General features: G+C 39.3%; 2 protein-coding genes across 7 annotated transcripts in view; one reads left to right on the forward strand and one right to left on the reverse strand.

Moving 5' to 3' along the window:
- The window catches only part of LOC131663197 (protein PTHB1-like), a 63929-nt gene extending 62014 nt beyond the window's left edge, over nt 1-1915 (forward strand). The window contains exons 19-20 of one of the 2 annotated variants that reach the window (XM_058933411.1): nt 50-626; nt 1018-1915. In XM_058933411.1, the coding sequence (XP_058789394.1) occupies nt 50-626; nt 1018-1300 (860 nt within the window). In that variant the 3' untranslated portion in view covers nt 1301-1915. Of the gene's footprint in view, nt 1-49; nt 627-1017 lie in introns of those variants that run through there. The other variant, XM_058933412.1, reaches the window with a different exon arrangement.
- A 1311-nt stretch (nt 1916-3226) lies between these two features.
- The window catches only part of LOC131663198 (protein kinase C, brain isozyme), a 65756-nt gene continuing 44263 nt past the window's right edge, over nt 3227-24719 (reverse strand). The window contains exons 4-14 of one of the 5 annotated variants that reach the window (XM_058933416.1): nt 14138-14249; nt 10684-10812; nt 10418-10571; nt 10122-10350; nt 9297-9428; nt 9052-9225; nt 8599-8690; nt 8115-8316; nt 7582-7770; nt 6949-7089; nt 3227-6576 (exon numbers count right to left, since the gene is read on the reverse strand). In XM_058933416.1, the coding sequence (XP_058789399.1) occupies nt 6424-6576; nt 6949-7089; nt 7582-7770; nt 8115-8316; nt 8599-8690; nt 9052-9225; nt 9297-9428; nt 10122-10350; nt 10418-10571; nt 10684-10812; nt 14138-14249 (1707 nt within the window). In that variant the 3' untranslated portion in view covers nt 3227-6423. Of the gene's footprint in view, nt 6577-6948; nt 7090-7581; nt 7771-8114; nt 8317-8598; nt 8691-9051; nt 9226-9296; nt 9429-10112; nt 10351-10417; nt 10572-10683; nt 10813-14137; nt 14250-22025; nt 22138-24719 lie in introns of all 5 variants that reach the window. The other 4 variants (XM_058933415.1, XM_058933413.1, XM_058933414.1 and 1 more) reach the window with 4 other exon arrangements.

Consider the following 24719-nt stretch of genomic DNA (forward strand, 5'->3'; position numbering starts at 1 on the left):
TGACAGCCGAATGAAATGTAACTGAATCGATTTTTAATTGAACGCAAAGGCGACGGTGTGTGCACGGTGTTTGGCGATCCCCACTACCGTACATTCGACGGCAAGTTCTACACGTTTCGCGGTGCATGCAAGTACCAGCTGACGAGCGACTGTAGCAATCACACCTTCAGTATCCGCGTGACAAACGACGCACGCGACACGCGGCTGTCCGCTTGGACCAAAACCATCTCCTTGAAGATCAACGATCTAAAAGTCAATCTCGGTCAAAGGATGAGGGTGAAGGTGAACGGCGAAAGAGTTCAAGTGCCTTATCGTATGGCTAACAGAGTTGACATCAATCGCACTCTTGATAGTATCGTCGTCAGTACCCATCTTGGTATCAAGATACTTTGGGACGGAATCAGTTTTCTTGAGGTCTCTGCGCCAACTTCGTATAGGGGTCAACTCTGCGGTTTGTGCGGCAACTTCAACTCTGTGCCGAAAGACGACTTCTTGAACAGAAAAGGCAAGATGATGACCGATCCAGTGAGTTTTGGTAACTCATGGGCGGTTGGCGCGAAAAAGGTCTGCTCGAGGAAGAGGAGTCAAACGTTAAAACGCGGCTGCAAGCTCAGAAAGGACCACAGGTTCGTTTCTTCCCCCTTTTTAATCAATTTCTAATTCATTTTACTCACACGAATGGAATTTATAAAGTACTCATATAGCTTTGAAGAATTTCGAAACAGACACAAAATTTAATGTAACATTCACTTCTAGTGAAAGTATTTGTATTTTCGAGAAAATATCTGTATTTTTTTATGTCGATGAATAATTGTCGCAGATCATGCGAGAACCTTGGTCTCAAGTAGTACAGATCGAAAACCTGGAAAAGATAACATTGTAAAACCTACGGTAATTTGCCGAATTTTAGGTGGGTTCCTGTGTCGATAACCGTTTGCATCTTTTGACCGAAGCAATCTAAATTAAATAGTTGACGAAAAGCACTGGAGCTTTAAGAAACAATCTTGCTGTTCGCAGGCTGTGCAACAGACTGCGCTCGTCGATCTTCGAGTCGTGCCACCGCAAAGTCAATCCAACGATGTACTACAAGGCTTGCCTGCAGGACATGTGCGAGTGCCCGAACGAGGAATGCTACTGCGAGTCGTTCATGGCATACGCGCACGACTGTCAGCGGCTTGGCATTCAACTACCTCACTGGCGAAAGTCCACGCGTTGCCGCACGGTTTGGGACAGCACACCAGCTCTGCCCAAAGCTTTTCGCGACGTTGCCACTCATAAGAAACGTCACCCGAAGCGCTAATTTTCATCGGCAACGATTCGTCTCTTAATATTGTTTTTTGTTTGTCTCTTGCCGGAGCTGAGAATCGCTTCTTCTGCTCTCCGTCATTTACTGTGCTAGTCATCAGCTTGTACACTCGATATATATGCGCATTAATGATTTAGCTTTATTACCTTGTGCCGAGAGATACATGCTAGATTTGATGCCGCTTTCAATTACCGCACGCGAGCGAGCCAATGTGAATTCTCGCCCGAAGCGATTGCGACTTGAGATGCGTACGAAATGAGAATAATTATTTTGTACACCATTCGTGTGTCTAGTTCTCGTAGTTGTTTTTCTTGTTCTTTTTCTTTCACGTTAAAAGCTCACGCGCGTGCGCGCTTCCAATTTGGATCGTCGAGAGACGAGAAAGATTGCGAAGCGCAGACAACAACATTTGAAATTGGCATCATTGGCGACAAACAAACACACACACACACACACACACACACACACACACACACACACACAGAGCCACACAGTCGATGATCTGAAGTTGATCAGGTTGTTCGAATTTCTATGAGCACCTTGCAGTATTCGGCCGATGAGCAGGCTCGCGGCATGATGTAGCGTCTACTCGCTTGACCCGCGCGAGCGAGTATAACCCTGAGACGATGGCTTGATTATTATTTGTCTATGATCGACGCCGTCCTTTCGATTATGTAGGTAATCTTATTATTTACAGTACCTCTTGTCTTTTAATTCTGTAGAATCAGATTTAATCATTTTTTTTTATGCTGCGAATTAGTTAGTGCCACTGTTGATAATAATTCTGCCCGTATTCACGAATAGGAAAAAGGAAAACATAGAAAACACTCTGTACATAAGTTTATTGTTGAGCAGTTTCTGCAATACTTCCATATTTGCGGATAGTTAATGTTATGGGCACGTCGAAACTTAAATAGCCACGTGCGCGTTTGAACCATCTCGCGTTCTATGCGCAAAACTGCAAAAGTCCGTTCGAGTATTTTACGATTGAACGTCAAGTTGTTAAGGACGAAAGCAACTCTGTTGTAGAAACGAAGAAGTGCCTGTATTCATTGAAAATCTTCTAGTACACGCTAGAACAATGCAAACGAAAGCACCTATTTTCTCGCGTCGGTGATAAAAGGAAAACAATTTTCATTTTTGCCCGCACTGCGCGTACAAGTGGTGGACTGTGCACCCTCCACAGCAGGAAGGAGTATGGGACCGCACCGACAGCCTAGAGAGTAAAGTACCTCGCGCATGCGCGACTCTTGGCTGACGGCTCGAGCGGTAAAACAGCGCATCGCGCGTAAGTACGCGAGGCACCTTACTTATAGGCGTAGTCAATATGGTTCTGGGTCGCCTGCTGAGGGCGCAACGTCAGCCCTTTACATGGGCGTGCGGAAAACAAGTATACGTGACACGGTAGTACCAGTAGGCAAACATGCGCTGCGTGAACATCACTTTGCCTACTGTACTCCCAAGTAGCGTAATGTACTATTAATCTTAATGACAATTCAGATACGACAAAAGTATAACATTGTAAATAGCTGAAACTATTTTTTAATAAGTTATCGAACATGTCCAAATGTCAGTTCTGTCACGCATGTACATGAGTATCGTTAATAGTTTAAATGAGTTTTTTGCAATGTCTGTCGTAAACACGTGCCTATCTACGCAAGTTTTTTGACTTCGTGATTGCAAATTGCAGAATTCCCGCGAGTGAAATGAATCTTTGATTCGTTAACGATGCATTAAAACATCCTATTGAGTATATATGTAAAAAGAAACAAAATAAATAAACGACGGAACATTGCGTCTACTCTATTAATTTGTTCAACCTTTAGAAAACATAGTAAATATTGTTGGCTGGCACGATGGATATGTTGTGAGGGTACAAACGAGTACAATGAAATCCAGAAATGAGATTATTAAGTATATTTCATATTCTCAATGATGGTACATAATTAATGAATTGAAATTAAGAGATTTAAAATAAAGTACTTCGAAGCCTTGAAAAAAGTTTTTTAAATAGAAGAAACACTTGCCATTCAAATATTTTTGAATTTGTTTTCTCTCGCGAGTTTTTTCTACAGGAATCTCCATCATTATATTTTTTTAGTAAAAGTTAATATGTATATATATTCACAAAAATCGAAGTTGACTAGATTTATTTAGTATGCTGTTGATATCATCAAGATATTTTCATTGATATTCAGAAATTTGATTAAGAATTCATAAACTTTGATAATTTGTCTGATCTTAAATTCTTAAAAATATGTTTTTTTAAATGATTTTATTATATCAACAATTTTTATCGACATTTTCTTGACTTTTTCAAATCTTAAATTATTTATATGAAGAATATTTAATCCACGTATTTAATAGTATTTACAGTAAAAGAGCACAGACTTAAAAACATTTACATGGATTGTCAAATTACGTTTGAATGTATATGACTAAATTCAGAGATTCATAATTCTTGTAGTAGATAAAACTGCTCATTCGCGTTCGAATGAAACTTTCGTAATCTTATACGAATCGAATAAAACATCATTGAAAGAAATTCAAATATACCGATAAAAATTGACGAAAAAGCCGCCGATTAAAGTTCGATCACTTAAAACGAATAAGCGAGCTCCTGCGTACACCAGAATTTACTTTCCCTTCAAACGGTTTACAATGATTGAAATATTTCTTTATTTCGTCGAGGTACATATGAGCATAACATTCTAGTAAGAATCATGTATTGGTTTCTTCATATTCATTCATTTATTCATATATACGTAGGTTTGTTTTTTTCGCATAAATCTAAAATATCCGTATAATATGTGATCTACTCGCGCGTACTTGGAATATCGCATGTTCGTCAAAGGGAACTAGCGTTTCGCATAGTGCAAGACTTGTATATAGTAAATGACAAATATTTTTTTTTCATTTTTTTAATATTTTAATGTACATAGGTACTTTGATTTGCCGGACTTCCATGGATAAATAATACAAGTAGCAAGGCATGCCACGTTGCAAGTTTACTCCATGAAAGAAATAATACTTAGCCTAAAAATAACTATATTCTCACTCATACTAGACGTTATTTGACAGTATTCTAATAAACATATTGTTTTCGTTACTAACACATTTAGCGATTAGCTGAATTCAGATTCAAAAGCTTGCAAGTTTCGAGATTCTAGTTTAATTGATATGGCTGAACCGATTCGACAACTACTTATAGAAATATCCGTTACAATTGATTTTGATTGAACTTGTCGAGTATTCTAGTACTTTGATTTTTTGAGTTACGAATTTTTGACGGCAAGAGTAAAACTTAAACCAAGAAAATACTTTGCGTGAAGAAGACAAGAAAAGATTCACGTAGTACTATTGGTCATTGTAAAACTCAATAAGGTCAACTTATGCAATCTAATTCCCTGAGAGCTGGCTACAGAAAATCTACAATTGTATATTGTTATTTGTAATTTATGTAGTAATATGTACCCTCGTAATATTTATAGCGTTGACGAGTATAAAAAGAAGCACCTAAAAGTTGTTTTCTTTTCTCTTCGCTTATTCGGGCTATATATTCTCTTTTTTTTTTATTCGCGAATGTTACAACATGTACGAGAATAAGGCTGAATAGGTTTTCGGCACAAAACAAAATAGAATAACGCAAATAGATCGAGTGGAAGAAAAAATGAAGTAACCGGTCACTTATTTATCAGTATCTGTTCTCACGTCCGATTTGGCTTTTTCCTTGTCTTACTTATCTCTTCTTCAGCAACATTTTCTCGAATAAAGCAAATATCCCGCACTTTACAGCACTATGATCTTTTTTCTTTGTACATCGAAATACACTGCAGATTCTATAACCAGTTACACAGTTTAACCATCATTGTCACAATCAATGCCCTTGCTTGGTTGTTCTAACAATAGAAGCTATAAAGATACACCATCGATTGGTGCAACGCTTGTAATATCAATAGAAATCTGATGTATACGTAACGATACGCATGCGTTTATGTATATATAATGTAATTGAATATATATAATATAGCCATTCATTCGTTCGATATTTAAGATTGGAAGGCGATAGTTGCGACTACTGAAGTAAATGCATATAATGTGTGAAGAAAACGAGGATCTATTAGCAGCTTTATTTTAAAAACACGTATCTGTGATATTCTTTCCAATCAGATAAAACTCTCGACGCTTATTGCTAAATTGTCAAAATAAATTGAATATTATTGGAGACTAATATATGACTTGGCAACATATTTCACGTAGAATACGTGATTGGCATTAATTGTCTATCTTGCGCATACTGCACCCTTTCAGCTTTTTCATTGTCGCAAAAAAGATAGATTCGTAAATTTGTATCTGTCACACGCGGATTCTGCCAAGATTTATACGTAGCTACATACGCTTAAAAATTATCAGTTCTCCGCTTTACAATTAAACGCACATTCAAACGCGACCTGCGCGAAATTTCACGTCGCGCAATCAATAGAATATTTAGCGCAAGTTGTAACTGATCGTGTTCCTATCTTTTTTTCTCACTTCCCGTCGAATATACATTTGTTTTTCATTTGTTTTTTATATACCGTTAAAATACATCATAAAAACAAAAATAATCTCGTTATAAGGATTCTCGACAAAACGAGTCGAAGAACGAGATAAATTAATGTTGCGCTCGGCGCCATTATTTAGTAACTTTCTAATTAGCTTTTTTTTTTTGTTTTTCTTTCTTTTCGTTTATCAATATACTTCATTATCTCCTCTTGCTCAGCAGTATTTTACTCCTCAATGTACAAGCAAAACAAGTGTGTAGTTCGAGTGTGAGGCGAGAGTAAGAAACAGACCGCGTCGTTTTCGTCCGGTAGCGGTGGCGCGCATACATCTATATAATATATTCGCGGTACCTAGAGAACCGCGAGATACGAGAGAGGAAGAATATGCGTGTGTGTATATACGTATACACACATATATATTCAGAACTCCTTCCGGAGAGAGTATATGAAGGCGGTGAGAGACAGGGAGAGAGACGCATCTGCGAAGAAAAGATTCGAGGGAAGCGTTCTCCTTCTTGACTTTTTCTCTTTTTTTTTTCTTGTTTTTCCTTAGTTGGCTTCGTTTCAAACACATTATATATGCTGAATGTATTCAGGGTTGAGGAATGAGAAGCCCATGAATTCCGTCTGGTCAAGGTTCATCATGAACAACTTGTCTGTCGGTGTGAGGTCCGTCTTCTCCGATGTGAACTGCTTGTCGAAATTGCTCACGTCCCTTCGATGTTTCTGTAACAAATAAAGGAGACTAGTTAGCCGCACGTCGATGAAAAATTGGGCGATTCTCTTGATTCCGTTGATTAACTTTTTAAAACTCTCATCTTTGGATACAAACTTCTAATTACTTTCATCTTAACCACGCAGGTACCCCGTCAATTCTCAAAGTTCTCTACAAGCTTTTCCAAAGCAAGTCGAACGCTTACTTTCATGGACTACTCATTACTGTTTTAAAAGTTTAATTTTCTTTTTGCACGACTGTGTGTAATACGTAGAGTAATTGTAAACTTTACAAAATATCTTTAGACGAAAAGACACTGGTTAATGCTTCAGAGCGGGATTCATAGGGAAATTATCAGACTAGAAAGAAAATAGTCGACTTACGATTTTTGGCTTGAACGGCGGCTGAACCTCTCGATTCTCAATCCTGTCCCAGTCAATGCGCCGGAAGAACGAGTGGCTTCGTACTTCCTCTTCGCCGCGCAGTCCGCAGCCAAGTCTCTTGCTCGGATTCTTCGTGAGGAACTGCATGGAGAAGAAGAATAAGAGCCATCAAAAACAGTCGCACAAATGACTTCGCTCGGGATCGCGTGGCCCTCGCACCTATTGCCGTTTATAGCTCAATTCACGAGCGCGTCTCGTAAAAATAAATCTTGCGAGTGCGGCGGATTTCGCGCGTGCACATGTGACGGTGCGACGCATCTAGACCTTGGATCGTTTAAATTTTTATGTGTTGGAAACAGTAAAAAAAAACTGCAAACGGCCTCGTCAATTTTACTAGCGGCATTCGGTAGTTACATTGAAAATTGATATTCATTGTTTGCCTTTTGAAAGCTGCTCGTTCTTATGTCTGACTATACAGCGTTGTACTCTACTTAAACTAATTTCATTCCGGACGCGTTATGCACTCGGGCAGCTTTTCTCGCGCGCGACGACAACTCGCCATAGTTACGTACGTTGTGTTTGTACAGGGGCTCTGGTATAGTAGCGCTTAATCAAAGATCAAAGAAAACTCACCCCTTTGCAGGCGTCCTTGGCTTCTTTGGAAAGGGCCTTGGGGTAGCTTACATTTTGGTCCGTGATGGCGGCAAAGAGTTCCTCCTCATCCTCACCGTCGAAAGGTGGTTGGCCAACGAGCATCTCGTAAAGAAGAACTCCGTAAGCCCACCAGTCCACGGATTTGCCATACGGTTGATACAAAATGATCTGCGAGACAAGCGATTCGTTTCGTTAGAAAGTCCGAGCATTCGGTGAAACGATTAATGTAATCGATGCCGAGTCGTTGAATCGTAGACAATGTCGAGTTATGCAGTTAAATTGAATGCCGACAAGATTGTTAAGACGACGGCACAACGGAGGAGTTGGGGGGGGGGGGGGGGTAGAGGGACCGAATAGTAGCCGTATCCCTGCGGGCGCACGCGCAGCCTTCGCAGCCGAGACAAGAGAATATGCCGCAGATCTTTGCCAGGCGATAAGCCGTCGCTCGGGCGCGCGCTCACGCAGCGAGCCTTGCCAGTCCGCGACCAGATGACGTGATAAACCTCTCTCACCTCGGGTGCGATGTAATCTGGCGTGCCGCAGAAGGTTTTGGTCGTTTTGTCGCCGCTCACGCCCTCTTTGCACATGCCGAAATCCGCGATCTTGATGTGGCCGTCCTGATCCAGCAGGACGTTGTCGAGCTTCAAGTCGCGATAGATTATGCTGCGCGAGTGCAGGAAGAACAGTCCAATGGCAATCTCCGCGGAGTAGAATCTGCAAAACAACGGGTTTTATACAGTTGCTATATCGATTGACTTGTCGCGCTCAAATCGCTGCAGACTTTCGACGATACATCCCATACGTAAGTATACCCTTCTTCATTCGATCACAAGTATTACGAACGGTTGCAATAAGCTGATGCCGTTCTAAAATATTGATTATCGATAGGGAAGCAGGCGATTGGAAAATACAAGGAAAGAACGAAGAAAAATAATTTCTGCGCAATGAGAAATCACAATTACTCCCTTATCGAAGACTACTTTTGAATATACTTACACTGCTACAGGCTCCTTGAACTTTCCGCACTGTTGGATCTGGAACATGAGATCACCTCCGTTTACGTATTCCATAACGAAGTAGAGTCGATCCTGGAAAAAATATTGTTCATCTTATTATTTTTAATTATGCGTTGGGATTCTTTGATCATTTTGCATACGAATTGCTAAAGTTTCTGTCGTTATGTTTGACAGAGGTGTTTGTGAAAATGCACGAGGAGAGATTATCAATGTATTTTTAAAGTCGTCTTAGCTTCGCGTTTACGTGCTTTTTCAAAGTATTTTCATTGAGTACGCGTCCGAGTGTGAAAAAAGTTTTGGACTTTTCTGCATTTCTAGCTGAAACGCACTTAAGCGAGAGAATATAACGAGCTTGCTCTTCGCTCCGAATGCTCGGCTAAAAAGTAACGGCGAGCTTTGGAATTGGGCGGGGGAATCCGAAAAAGAGACTGACCATTGTTTGGAAGCAGGAATGAAGTCGCACCAGGAATGGCGGTTTGTTCGACAACGCGAGCACTCGTTTCTCGACCATCGTGCACTCAACGTCGTCATCTTGAATGATTATGTCTTTTTTCAGGATTTTGATTGCATAAAGCTCGTCTGTTCCTTTTCTTTCGGCGAGAAGAACCTTTTTTGAAAAATTTAGTTGTAAGTTATTGTAAATCATAATTTTGCAATAAAATTTTACAACGACCTCACCTTTCCAAAACTGCCCTTGCCAAGGACTTGCAAGAAGTTGAAATCCGACGCTCGGATAAGATCGCTCTTGCCCATGTTGTGTGGTACTTCTTTGTCTTGCGTCGTTGGAGGTTTTCTCGTGACTGAGGTTTTCTATAATAATCGCGAGTTAGATCGGCCTTATCTAAATTCAATTTCTGCATAAATTAACATTCCATAATTGAACTGAAATAACTATAAATAACCAAAGACATAACTGATAAATATTTTCTTGATTTGAACTCAAAATAAATTCAACTAAATTACTTCAAGTGCCACTAAAAAAATCATACTTTACAATCAACTAAATATACTCTGTGTTGACTACTATTTTTTTGCGACAATCGAAAGAAACATTCATAAAACGAGTCATGAAAATGTCAACTGTCGCATGCATAAGTGTCAAAGAAACAGAGCGCAAAAACAAAAGGAAAATTCAACGTCCAAAAAAATATTGAAAACAAAAGAGAAGAGCAGAAAAATAATACATCTATAGAAAAGAACGAGTGAATTTCCTTTCGCGAGCTGCGCGTACAAAAGTCCATCATCTGGCCTGTCGTTGAATAATGCAAGAAAAGCACACTACAGCTACACTACATATTCCGAAGCAGAGAGCGAGAGTTTAATACAGCCACACGAAGATTGTGTGCGTTTGTGTGTGCGTGCACATCGCAAATAGCTACGCCAATGTCTATGTTTAATTGTAGCATCACAGGCTATAACTAATACTATGGTTAGTAATAAGACGTTGAAAGAGTAAAATTTGCACTCGCAAAAGCAAACTAGCCCCGTACGTACCGAGCGTACCCTCGCTTTGGTCTTGAGCTCGGCCAGATCGACGCCCTCCTCGGGCACCGGCACGTTGTAGAACTCGCCCTCCTCCTGGGTGAGCAGCTTGAACCAGCCTTTCGCCGGCGCCTTCATCAGTTCCGATATGCCGAACGACAGCGAGCCCATGAAGTCGTTGCGCGACGTTCGATCCCAGTCCCACACCTCTAACAGCAATCGTCTGTCCTTGTCGTCGGGTTTCAGGTCGCTAATTACGCCCGACAAACGCACCGTTACTCGCTCATTCGCTGGTTTATATTCGATCGATGACTTACATAGTGATTGTCTCGTTCCATTCTGGATTCAGCGACGACTTGATTGTCTTTGTTTTCTTCTTTATGTTTTCTCCGTCGGGGATTAATTTCAGCTTGACGTACGGGTCCGACAAGCCATTGGGATCCATCGGGATGAGATTCCTTCCTTGTATGACTGCAATCAATCATCGCGGCTCGTGAAAATGCTGTCGTGGCCTCGTGCAACGCGACGACATTTGTCGCGGCCACTGATAATAGTACACATGTACGATAGAATGTTACTTTACTTCCAACTGACAGCTTGTTGCCGCTGCAGGATATGTCGAGTTCTACGCGGCCGCGTCTTTCCGTGTGGTCGCATCCGCACAGATTCGGCACACTTTGCTCGCATCGTTTGTGCACGTTCATGTCACATGCTGTTGAAGCCCATCAGATTGACTTTTTATTCGATATTCCACAACGGACCAATCCAGTCAAATTTCAGTCCAGCAGATCGTCGATTGGTTTCTTAAATTTTACATTTTCTAACCGATTATTTTCTTTTATGCGATTCATTGCTTCGAATTTACTTCTTCTTTCAAGCGCCTACGATATTTTCCAGTCGTTTTTTCGTATTATTCACGCGACTCGAGCTTCACTTCACTGATTTCAATCAAAACGATCTGCCGGTTCTTCTTTCCGTATACCGTCAATATTACAATTCGAGATAGGACTCGAGTCAAGATGGCATACAATTCAAATTCATTTTCACATAATTCTTTGACGCTTTTAAATGCTCTTGTTTTATCCGCGATATGTTTTTTATTTCAATAAAAGCTTATTTATTTTTCATTGTTCCTCAAAATATTCAAATACCAGTGCTACGTCAAAATAAATAAGCTTTCAAACTTTTATTATACACAATCACATTCTCTTAAAATGTATTTATCATCGTGTTATTTAAAATAGAGTTAATTTAGTGACATTTCAATGCAAATATAAACGGCAATGCCGAAGAAAAAAAAGATTGGGTGTGTATGCCATAAAATAAAAAAACGAGTGGTGATAAAAATGTCAATACCATATATACAACTATTAATGCAAAAAGTGATGTACTACTACTCGCTATATATGCATAGCGATGCAAGCTCTCAGCGGACGAGTTTAAGGCATGCACTAATCATTTATTTACAAGTCGGCGACACTCTCACGAGTTATTAGTATAATATAGCATTAATAAATTACCAATCAGAATAGTCAGAATTACAAGGCATCTTCTTCTGTGCTGGGAAAAGTTTTAAAAGGGCAACCATAGCAAGCTTGCGCCCTGCTTATTGTGGAGATTTCCACGCAAAGGGCGCAAACGAGATTAAAAAGAAAGGGGTGAGATCAGCCGGAGTACCAACGAAAAGGTTATGTTAAAAAAATAAGTAGGCTGAGTGCGATAAGCTACGTGATTCCGGAGGAAACGCCAAAGAGAGATGGTAACAAGGATCTACAATAACGGTATATCCGTGGGACTTTCGATTTAGCAGGGTATTTACGTCATTCCAACGATGATGTTATGGCCAAGCTACCACGCAACATCTACTGCCTAGCCTATCGCATTGCGAAAATTCTCTTTTGTTCTTCACTGCCGCTCGAATCGACGCCCAGCATCTAATCAGCGCGAATTCTGACCGCTATGTGCTGAATTGGAAAATGGACGCGTTATATCGATGGATATTGGCGATTGATGCGCCGCTCGCATCGACGAAATATCGACGAATACGTGTGCTCGGGTGCGACGACTGCCTCTGGTAACGCGTTAGCGCCGGCGAACACTCGACGCTGAGAACGGACCCCCGCGGGCTCGCGCGAAACCAGTGCGACGTCCACTCCACTTGTCTCGAGTAGCACTCGACACTGACAATTCTTAAGTTTTTTTTTTTGGCGTGCCGATGCGTCCGGTAAGTGATGACTCCCAAGCAAGGATGGACGTTGCGCGGTTATTAGATTGCTCCGCGTGCCCCGAGCGATATACATCCTTTGATCACCAGCGAAACCTAACGCGTATTGTGATATCGTTGTGGATCACTATTTTTTAATGTTCGCAATACCGTTACAGTGTGTGTCCATTTCTTTGGTAATTAATCGCGTCTACGTAGCGCGCGGAATTTCGGAAAAACACTGGACAAAATAGCCAATAGAAATTCACTGGGTCGTCAAATGGTTCAAAGATTTAATAACGAATAAGTATCTTTTTATGCCTGCGTCTTCGGTTTGAAATTAAAAAAATGTCCCATCATTAATCTTCGTCGTTTCTTTTTTCTCTTTAACCGGCATTCGTTGTCCGAAGGATTTTATACCCCCTATATATTACATTCCCTTGCGAAACAAAGCCCACGAAGAATCATTTTTCATTGCACTTTGAAATTGAATTTTAATGTAAAGTCCATTAGCGTGGCCCGATGTCAAATCACTTGTAAGAACATATCGTGTCAAAGGAACATTCCAATTTTTACAGGGTCCGCGCGTTAGTTCCGTTTGTAAGCACGCGCACTACTCGATACGTCGCGTTAAAATGCAAATACCGTAACGCATTCTTTTTACGAATACGCGAGCGATGATGTAAAATAATAACACGACGCATCAGCGTTCGCGTTTTTTATTTTTTTTTCCAGCGTATGAGTCTATCAAGCGCGTGGTAGCGTGATAAAAGAACGCAAAATTTCATGAATTTTTCATGAGCGTTGCGCGTACAGGAGACTCGATTTCTAGAAGAGACCGGTGGCATCGGAGAAATGCAATTTGATAGTGAATCAGGTGCTGGATAGATAAAGGGAACAAAAGAGACAAAGGCCAAACGGGCGGGAATGTATCTTGCATTTCGTTGGGGACAATTGCATTTGGACTCTAACGGAAAAGTATTTCCAAGTTTGATTACAACGAACAAACTACCGGGAAGCCTTGTTCGGACTGACATGAAAAAAGAGGCCTTCGTGAGCTGAGAAGAAGCATTGATTGAGGTGTACTTTGCAGAAGCGAGCAAGTGATTACAGCAGCGGAGATTGTACACATCTACTTGTGAAAAGCAACTAATATTGACAGAGGCTTATTCGTGCGTGTAGTAACCTAAGGCTTACGATTAAATACAAGTTAGATGTATGTTTAGTTTTTCAAACGACCACGTGATAATACTCATACGTGTATGTACTTTTAACTATATATATATATATCTCAAAGTGAATCAACACTAGTTTATTCATTTTGCTATGGGAGGGTCGATTTTAAGAGATACGAACGACGAAGCAGTTCACCGAGCATACAATTTTCCATTGCAGGTTGTCAAAAGATCAATTGGTACAAACTGTCAATAGAGATTTCTGTTTGATTCTACTTCCGGCAAGGAAATGCACAGTGATGTCAATCTCTATTGGCAGAATTTGCCCCTTGAACTCGACCAAATTCACTTTACCAACCACAAAGGCAGCACATATTACACGCGAAGGGTGTATATGCTGATGTGGATCAGTTCGTTATCCATCGGCTTTCCAAATTAGATAGATAATTTGCTATCGATTGGTTAGTATGCGAGAATATTCGAGGAAGGTGAGAAAGATAGAGCCAGATCTACAATGCATTATAAATGAGTGGACAACGAATTGTCATCTTTCTACTCGGGTAGTAATAATAATTGATTGTCGGCGAAGAATGTGTTTTTTTTGTACTTTTTTGTTGTTGCTTAATTTGTTGTTTTGTTTTGATTGCCAATAATTATACCTGAACACTTGAGTCCCTGGTTTGTGATGCCGTGAAGCATCGAGCCGCAATGGTCGCAGAACGTCGGTGTGATGAACGTGAACACATTCCATTTGTGTGGTACATTAACAGCCTGAGAACAGCAAAGACGTCGTCGCAAAAACCGAGACGTTTTTCTTTCAGGTATTGTGTCTTTTTCTTTCGTGATTTGTCAAAAAACTGTCCGACGATAGATTGTTTTCTTTGAATACAGCTGTTCCATGTTAAGAGTGTCTTTTTTTCTCTCTCTTACAGCGCGACGGTGTGACTTGATAGAGATACATACGATAGTTGTTTTGATGAAAGCTTTGCTGTGAGCTAAAGTTAGTCGTTAAAGTGAGAATGAAGGCTATGATTAGCAGTATGAGATTGCACATACGATTGATCAAAATGAGCCATGAATCATTTATGTTAATCACACGACTAATGGCGTTTCATATCGTGAATGTTACCTGACGAAAATATCAGGATATTCAAAGCCTTAATTATACTTGTATATAAAAAAAGACATGAAACGGGCGTCACTAGAGACATCCCTATGCGTGCGTCTAATCTTTTGCCTCCAAAAATAGCACAGATAGGCAGATGAAAGGCAATACAACACAAACGCTGTATCCATAGATGTACAATTACAACCCCCCCCACGATTAGAAAGTCCTAAAGCCCTTGCACACTCACGTGCGAATAGCTAGCCACTTTCAAAAATATACACTTGGAATCCCGTTCGCTAAGTAACGATGAGGGGGGGAGAGAGAGAGAGAGAGAGAGAGAGAGAGAGAGAGAGAGAGAGAATGAGAAGAGGGGGGGAGTCGAATGAGAGCACGAGAGCGCAAGAGCATCCATAGTCAGCAATAGATATCTGTCATCAGCAGCTAAAATTTCCGGTCGACCAACGAGTCCACGTATACACAAGCAGCAGCAGCAGCAGCAGCAGTAACGGCAGCAATATTGTGCGGGATCGATCGCTGTCAGCGCATCGGATTTCAGATTTCGCGCGTCTGGACAATGCCAAGTGTGCAGCGTCGTCGTCGACCGAAAATCGCCGTGGGATCGCTGTCCGTATGTACGTCGACGATAGATTCGCGCTTGGTCTGCATATTTGCAAGAACACGACAGCGCCGACGATGCATTTCATTGGCCGTTGGCTTGTCTACTGATAGTTGTGTGTTTACTCGAGTCCTAATTAACGACCTTAGCTTGGCGTCGCCTACGAGAGAGGGAGAGTTCGCGCGATGCAGATCGAGCAGAGGCATCCGATTGTGCATGATTGGATTTTCCAGGTATTGAATAGTTCAATTTGAACTGTTTGGTCGAGAATACTCGGCTGGGGAAGTATGCGCAGCTCTAATTAAATCGATCACTTCGTATCTTCATTTTCTGTCGGAAATATCAGAAGCGAGTGCAAGCTTTTCATCTTAGCTTTGTTACAAGACTATGTCGAGTAAGATCGTGTTGTCTGTCCTTGTTGGCATCAGATTATCTGATATTTTAAGAAGCTACATCCCAAAGAATTCAATATTCAGCGAAATAATCCCAAGCTAACCAAGCAAAATTAAAATTGAAAGAGTCGAGGGCAAAACTCGCTAAAATCGACTATAATTCATAATTGACTCTGAGCGCTCCCCCCTCCACTCTCTCTCACTCTCGCTGTCTCTCTCTCTCTCTCTCTCTCTCTCTCTCTCTCTCTCTCTCTCTCTCTCTCTCTCTCTCTCTCTCTCTCTCTCTCTCTCTCTCTGTCTTTCTGTTTGGTCAAATGGTGTAGGTAAACGAATCTTTACAGTGTGTATGGAAGCGGGGCCAAGTAGCGAAAACGAGCGAGAGAGCGTCTCTAAGTAGTAAGAGGCAACGATGCGTCGGCCACGTGAACGATCTCAGTACTCGACCGCGCACAGTTCTTGAGGTTAAATGTTGTTCTATGGAGAGAGAGAGAGAGAGAGAGAGAGAGAGAGAGAGGGAGAGGGACAAGATCTTAACTGACGATGTCCACCTACTACACTGCTTCGCTTACTTAGTTGCCTCTTTAAGGGGTTACTGCTCTTGAATTTTCCGATACTTTCTTTTTTTCAGAACTTTATTTCTTTTGCTTTTTTTGTACTCGCTCTTAAAAAGTGTTTCTTCTCCGATGATTCCTATATTTTTCTTTTCCTTTTATTTTTCATTGAAAAATTCGCGAATAGACGCTTGAATCTCTTATAGCTTTACTTTTAAGATTTTTAATTATTTGCTTTACTTACGAGGTGCTCAAGTTACAAGAAACTTCTGGCAATTTTAATGGTTTTTGTATGTATATACTTAATATATTTTTTTCTATATAATGAATTGACTGAAAGCTCCTCATACGAATAGCTTTTCGCCCTAGTTTGCCTTGACTCTTTTCGGGGCTGAATCAGGTTACCGCCGCGAGCGTTGAATCAAGAAGACCTGTTGTGGACTATTTTTTTTCTCTTGTCGAAAAAAACGAGAAAAGAATGTCATCTACGATTTTTCTTGTGAATAATATCTACATTGTCTAAATAATATACTTTTTTATTTTGTAAATCATAAAATTACAAATTTTATTGAATATATATCTAACTAAATTTTGAACCAATTGAAGATCCTGTCAAGGATGATATCAATGACGTAGATAAGCCCAAGGAATGTTTGTATTTACTTTTAGTTGGAAAACATCATTTAGCACGGAAATAAGTAAGTTTGAAAATTATTGCCATCTATTTCGTAAAAATGTTGTTTCTAAAAAAATTTAATAACTCGTTTAAAATTGATGATTTAAAAAAACCATTTAAAGTAATTTGTAGAGAATACTTTATTACCTATCTATGATTTTCATTTATTTTTTTTTACAATTTATAACATTATTAGTTGAACATAGAAATTGACATACACACTTGGGACATACTGATCGACTTTTTTCGGGTCAAGTTGGCCGATAAAAAGTAAATGACCACGCGAGTTATTTATTAATAAATTATTTTTGTAGTTCGAAATGGTTCTGAAGTATCAGAGGAGAACAAATAGAGCGTTTACCTCACCTGATTATACAAACAGTCTATGCAATCAAATTTGAGCGTAAGCAACTACGACAAAGTGCAAGAGATTTTTAAATTCCAAAAATATCCCTGTAAAGATATAGTTCAAAAATAACGATGGGGAGATAGAAAAATACCATATCAATACTCAAGCCCATATAAATATTGCAGTGGAAAATCAAAAATTGAAAAAGGTAAACTATAGTTGAAATATCTATAATGTGATTAATCTAGCCCTTTGTTTATATTCCATGTGTCATTGAAGCAAAATTCGTTCGTATAGATAATTTTTTTATCAAATAGTATATATATAGGAGAAACTAGGGTAGATTGGCCGTACGTTTTCTCTTTCAATTTTTTTCAAAATTCTGCCTTTGCAAATCAGCTCTTCGATTCATCTTGAATAATCATTTTAACAATTAACATTATTAGACTAACTAAATAATTTGGCTGTAATTGTAGGTCGATAATTTGAATGATCAATAGATTAAATTTCTCTAATTTTGTTTGGCAGCGTGTTACATGTTTCTATTTCGTAAGATTATTCAGTTCGTCATAAAAATAAAACTCTTAAAAATTAATAAAATTTTTATATTTTACTTATCGACATTTGTAGATAGACATTTAATAAAAGATATATTTTTCGCTTTAAAGATACATCTAGATGAAATATTTTGAAGTAAACACGAGGTATTATATTTATTGGTGAGTAGTAATAAATTGAAAATTGGTGTTTCCGTGATACAAATTAGTCGTAAATTCACATTTAATTTATATAAAATGTGCTGAAAGTTTTATTGAAAAAATTAAAAAACAGTGATTTTTAGTGCTTGTTCTGAAGGATATAGCTGAAATGTATATATGAAGAATGTACAAGAAAATAGGGTTGCAAGCATAGAGTGATAATATTGAAAACGAAGATAGACATCACAAACATGGGATGATGCTTAAGACAAACAACATTTTGAAATCAGGATTCAACTTCCAGAAAACTGTAGACTTTGAAAATTGTATATACAATATTTAATAGAGATAGACAGTAGACAACGACAACTTATATATACGTACAACCAACAGTAAATGCATCCCAGTAGAAAGAAACAACAAGAACGTCATTTGAGATATAGGAAAGAAAGAAATACAGAGAAGAAGGATTAATTTATGAACATTTTGAACTTAGAAGTATTTACCTATTTTCGGAAAAAAATTATTATCTACAACTTTTGTCATTGACGGGTCATTATGTAATATTTAAACTGTTTATTAAAGGTAGCAGATAATACATTTATGAATTTACTTGGTATCGTAAGGCATACGGATTAAAAGCTTAAACATATATAGTTATTAAAAAAAAATGATTTTAAATAACTCTTTTTAGTCAATTTGTTATCATCATCTACTGCAATTACAATTTAAATGTGTAATTATCATTTTTTCCATTTTAGACACATATTTACATGACTGCACAATTGGACTCAAATACCAATAGCAAATAAATAATTATGAAACACACCACAGAAGGCTTTTAAAGGAAGTCATACGCAAAAGCATATATATACAGGGTGGCCCATTTTAAGTGATCCACTCAGATATCTAGATTGGAGTGAGTTTTATCGAAAAAAGTTTCAGACAAAAGTTACTCAACTTTGAGGGGGCCATGTTTCTATGACCTTGGATTTGACCTTGGAGGTCATGTTCAAAGTCATTTCAAGGACAACTTTGTTTTTTTAAATAGGAACCCCCATTTTTGACCTCGGATTCGGAAAGAGCAGGAAATTTTACGTCCAAAACGGTATTTTTAAATTTTTTTTCATGGCCTAGAGAAGGTCGATTTAAGGTCAAATGCTTGAAAAACTGCCTAAAAGCGTTTTTTTAATTTTTAAGATATCGAAAAATGACCTCTACAAAATTTGTTCAGAATAGAGTGGGCCACCCAATGCACCAAAAACCTTTGACCTTTAACCTCATTTTGAAGGTCATTTCAAGGTCGAAGTGTTTTTTGTAATGGAAACCCCTCTTTTTGTCCCCGGATTCGCACATAGCGCGAAACTCAACACAATACCTTATCCAAACGTCGGATTTCGCGCTATGTGCGTATCCGGGGTTAAAAAGAGGGATTTCCATTACAAAAAACACTTCGACCTTGAAATGACCTTCAAAATGAGGTTAAAGGTCAAAGGTTTTTGGTGCATTGGGTGGCCCACTCTGTTCTGAACAAATTTTGTAGAGGTCATTTTTCGATATCTTAAAAATTAAAAAAACGCTTTTATGCAGTTTTTCAAGCATTTGACCTTAAATCGACCTTCTCAAGGCCATGAAAAAAAATTTAAAAATACCGTTTTGGACGTAAAATTTCCCGCTCTTTCCGAATCCGGGGTCAAAAATGGGGGTTCCTATTTAAAAAAACAAAGTTGACCTTGAAATGACCTTGAACATGACCTCCAAGGTCAAATCCAAGGTCACAGAAACATGGCCCCCTCAAAGTTGAGTAACTTTTGTCTGAAACTTTTTTCGATAAAACTCACTCCAATCTAGATATCTGAGTGGATCACTTAAAATGGGCCACCCTGTATATATAAAATATAGATATATCGCCAAACCATTGCATCATACGCACGCTGTATATAAATGTAACAGATTGTACGAGTATGTTGAGCAAAAATGAGGAAACGTTGAAACAGGATTGAACCCAAAGGGACGGAACAAAGATAGAGAGAAACAAAAGGTAAGCACAAAGTTATATATTTTGAAGAGCATAGCTCGTGAGTCAAGAAGTTATGGTGGTTGTAGTCTGCGCAGAACCCAAAAGTTTGATGGTCTATAACGCAATTGCGAGCAAGATAAAATAAGGAACGACATAAATGAAGGAAGAAAGTGGAAGGTCCGGTCGAGTGTTTTCTTATTCTTTTAGTATTTCCGTAAGGTACACTAGTTATCGATTAATGCCTTATGTTCTCTTCTCTTTCGCTTTCAGTATGAGTTTTATTGCTGTAAAGTTTTGTACGAAGTTGCTTTTGTAATTTAAGCAAGCACACTCTCGTTTTATAATTTAATTTTCACCGTAAGGGAAAAGCTTCTGACCTCGCGTTAAAAAAGTTAACCGCCCTTTGTTACTTTCTCGGCCGTGCTGTTAATGACACGTACACCTTGCTATAGGAAAAATGATGTTTGCAAAGGATAAATATAACTATAAGGCCGAGTACGAGGAAAAATATTGATACAACGATAGTTAAGATTAAAATTAGTTCGCGTAATTTAGTTTTAGTAAATAGTTATATTGAAACATCGCAATTTTAGAAAATAACTATACTTGCGGAAAGAGTGTATCATATTGATTCGGGCTTCAAATAACTTAAATTCTCGAGTGTTTAATAACACGAAGCACGAAGAGTGGGAAAGGACTAAGTAAAAAATGCAACTAAAATTAAACAAACGCGAAGGAATGTGCATCTTGCAGCTGCAGACCCCAACGTATTAATTATATTTACCGTGTGCGCGGGGAAAATTTCATCAAGGTCCAATGGAACCAAGGAGATGTTGGAAATAGGAACAAAAATTGCAGACTGCACGTAAAAGGTTAGAAGATTAACGGGATGAAAGTAGTGAACAAAAACTGTATAATAAACTCGACAAAACTGCTCAAATACGAAAAAAATATATCCGGAGTATAAACAATTTAGACGAGTTACTTATTATACATACTTATATTATTTACAGTTCGTTAAGCAAATTTACGGGTAGCTCTTGGAATATTCACTTGAAAATCTGTTTTTCCAGAGTACTAAATTGTTTCAAGAAATATCAAAGGCACACTTTACTAATTATTGTTTAATGTAAATATAAGGTTAGAGGAGAAACAGGAAAAGAGAGGTACCACAAATCTGATTTTACTTTATTTAGACGCAGGTAAATGAAATTTTTTAAAGTATACTCTTACTCCTGAGATAAAAATGTTCTATAAGTTTTTAAAATGCCACGAAATCTATTTTCAAGCTGTTAAAAAACAGCTAATTTAAGACTTAAAAATCAGCACGACAGCGCGGTATGTTCAAGGAAAAAATAATGATTCAACTATTATAATAAATTATTAAAGGAGTACTGCCTCTTTGACGTGAGTTTAATTTTTTATTTGAAATTTTTCTGATCTTTTTTTGCACTAGAGCTATCATTTTTGAATTTTCGATAATCAAGTGGTCATGAATGCTGAAATGTTTAATAGAGTTTTCCGATGCTAAAAAAGTATACCGAAAGTTAAGCAAATTAGATTCGAACGGTATAAAAGCTTGGAATAAATGATTGATCTCGCGCCCTGCGTCGTAATAGTCAAAGAAAGAAAAGCTTTGCCTGGTCCTTCTCTACAATTCTAATTTTTGTATGACTTTTATCTATTCGTAAGTTTGTCTTTAATATAAACTTTCTATTTTGTTCTAGAAAAGTGCGAGAGGTTAAAAATAATTTCTCGTAAAAATCTAAAATCGTCTGTGCAGAGCTAGATATGTTGTCCACGTATATTACAACTGAGCATTTGAAAAAAAAGAATAAAAACTGTCAATAAAGTCGATTGTCTAACTAAAGAAATCGAGCGAGAGAACGTGTGCGAATAAATCGGAATAAGTATAGAGGAGACTCGAAAGACGAAGTCACAGGGTGATAGGATATTAATATTAGAAGACATAGAGAGTAGAATATAGAATGATGTATAGGTATATAAGTGAGAGTAAAAATGTGGGTTGAAAAACAAAGCGGCATTCACAACACCATACGAGGACACTGCTTAGATCAGCAACTTTTATACACGGGTTTTGCTTCGTCTTTGTTGGCTGGCAACAAAAATTCGGTACCTTGGCATCTCATGCCCTGATGGATGATACCGTAGAGCAGGCTACCGCAGTGGTCGCAGAAGGTGGGGCTGTTGTACGTTTGCACCTTGAAATTATGCTTCGTCCGCAAGTCCTGCGTTCAGCATCAGTATTACAACCATGCGTTTTGAGCGCATCATCGCCCACTCATCAAACATCCATACATTAGTTTGTACACGAGAGAGAGAGAGAGAGTTGGGGGGGGGGGGGGGAGTCGGAAATGCAAGGAAATTAGACGTTAATTTCGTTACTCATCCCTCGTCCTTCCGTACCGTAGAGATTTAACCTCGCGGTCGAGATTGGAATGTAGCGCGAGTTAGCTTGCGCGAACGTGCAGCCTCTCGATACTCTCTGGAGCGCAGTTTGTTTTGCAAATTGACATTTCCCGGAGGCTTAAGACAACGCGAGCCGTAAAATTTCATTAAGAGAAGTTTGCAAAATGTTTAGGCGTTGCGCGCGAGCGAACAACTGTGTCACATTGTGCACACGAGAGAGGCAGAGAGAAAAAGTTTGCCAACGAAACGAACGTTCAAAACGGGGCAATCTCGCTTGTATAACAGGTGCATGTACAGTTGAAACAAACTTCGCTCTCCAAGTGCGCGCCGACGGCTGAAACGCGAGTGTGTCTAGCGTGCATATATACGTATATATTTATGCAGTATACGTGCATGTGCGAGCAGCGCGAGTAGAAAGAGAACAGATCAAAGGGTCAAGGACGCGAGCGAGAAAGGGTCAAGAGAGCACGACGCACTAACGCGATATTACACGCTTGACTACTTTTCAAAAAATCGCATATAGCGCAACTTCTCTCATCGCCTTGTTCCATGCCTCGCTGGCGCTCTCGTCCTCCGCTGCGAGCCACAACGCGAAAAGCCCAAAATGATGAGATGCCTTTTTGGCCTAGTCTTTGCTCGAGCAGCCGAATTATAAAATGCGAACGGTCGTGCGCGCCGCAAGCCTTTGTCGGCTCCAGGCGTGACGTCATTTCCGCTCAATAGCATTTCACCGAGATTGGCACATTCTACGAAAACGTACGTATCGTAATTGCGTTTTAGTGTTCATCCTACTCTTTTTTTTTTTTTTTTTTTAAGGCTAAGACATTTTCTCATTTTCAGTAATGGGAGATAAGGATCTTCTTTCCTACAGCGACGGGCTAAAAAAACGTTTTCCATCTCCCGTACCGCGCTCGATGCTTTTATTTTGCGTTACGTTCCAATCGGATATCATCGTCAAGATAGTCGGAGAAAGTTTAGGGCTTTTGATAAGGCAACAAGTTATCCGCGCAATTGACAAGTCATCGCCAGAATAGCATTATTTTTCATCGATCATTGGTGCTATTTTCATCAGCCAATTTTCGCGTTCGAGTACATCTAATAAAAAGATTTTATCGGGGCGATTTCGCACACACGATCCAGCACGCGGCAGTCGTTTTGAGCAATATTTACTCGATAAAGTGATCAAGAGACCGACGGGGCTAGTTTGCAAACTTAAACAAACACGCTATCATTATCAACAATCATTATTTACGACGGCTAAGCCGGCATTTACGACGAAACAATAGCGGCCATGGCTATATATAATACGCGCTGCTTTCCGTGCCGTGCAGAAATAATAGGCGGATTCGCGCGGCAGCGCCCATACGTTTCCGATTCGCGAGCGCGTTAATAGAGGCTAATTAATTTGCAAGTCACGTACGCACGCTCTGCGGCTCTACGTGCAGAGAAGTGTCGCGCTGGACGGCAGCGGCTCGATTACAGGCGCTCTACGTTTCGCGGCGCGTCACCGAGTAACGGCCGAGTACGGATTCCCGAAGTAAGCTAGCCGCGCGTGCCGCCGACGTCTCGACCCTTTACCTGCGCGCTCTTCGATGAATTACGAGCTCCCGCGGCTTTATCGCCGCTCGCCACGACACCGACGACGCGCCTGACGTTGACGCGCGCGGAATGCCTGATTCCGCGGCGCTGACTCGCTTTCCCACCTGCGATTTCGTTTTTAGCCTTTGTATCGCTGTCGAAACGAAACTTACGCGTGGCTGGTCAATTTCGATGTGCGCCGCGGTGGGCAAGCGGATGAAAAGGCAGGGACAGAGTGATTGATCCTGGCTTGGATCAGGAGGATCGACGAATTCAAAAACTCACATCCAACCATTCATACTATCTTGTTCAACTCGATATTTGTAATGCTCACATTGATTTTTATCTCGATCGGACTGAGGGTAAACAAGTCTACGAATAACGAAATAAAGTTGAATTATGAAGTCACTTTAAAAATATCGAGTCGGTGATGTAGTTTCGTTTATTCAAATAAAAGTTTTTTTATTATGCAATAAAAATGTTTAACCTAAAAGACGAGATTGTAATTACATATAAAAGTACTGTAGAAATTGCCTAAATTGGCTTCGTTGTAATCGCTCAACTTATCAGTGAATCTATTATTATGAATATTTTCATTTGAGGAAAAAGGTATATAAAGTAATATGTTTATATTTGAATAAGAAAAAACGTATAATATGAAACGCAACGTTTCTAAGATTCATGATGATATGTGATACATTATATCGAAGAAATTTTATAATGTTCCTGTATAATGTGACGTGTGAACGTGTAATGAAAACTGATCCCTGTTATTGATTTTACGAATGAATAAAACGCGATAAATACTTTTCCATATTTTCCA

Source organism: Phymastichus coffea, unplaced genomic scaffold, assembly GCF_024137745.1.
Source record: "Phymastichus coffea isolate CEN01 unplaced genomic scaffold, Cenicafe_Pcof_1.1 PCOF00031, whole genome shotgun sequence".
Lineage (NCBI taxonomy): Eukaryota > Metazoa > Arthropoda > Insecta > Hymenoptera > Eulophidae > Phymastichus > Phymastichus coffea.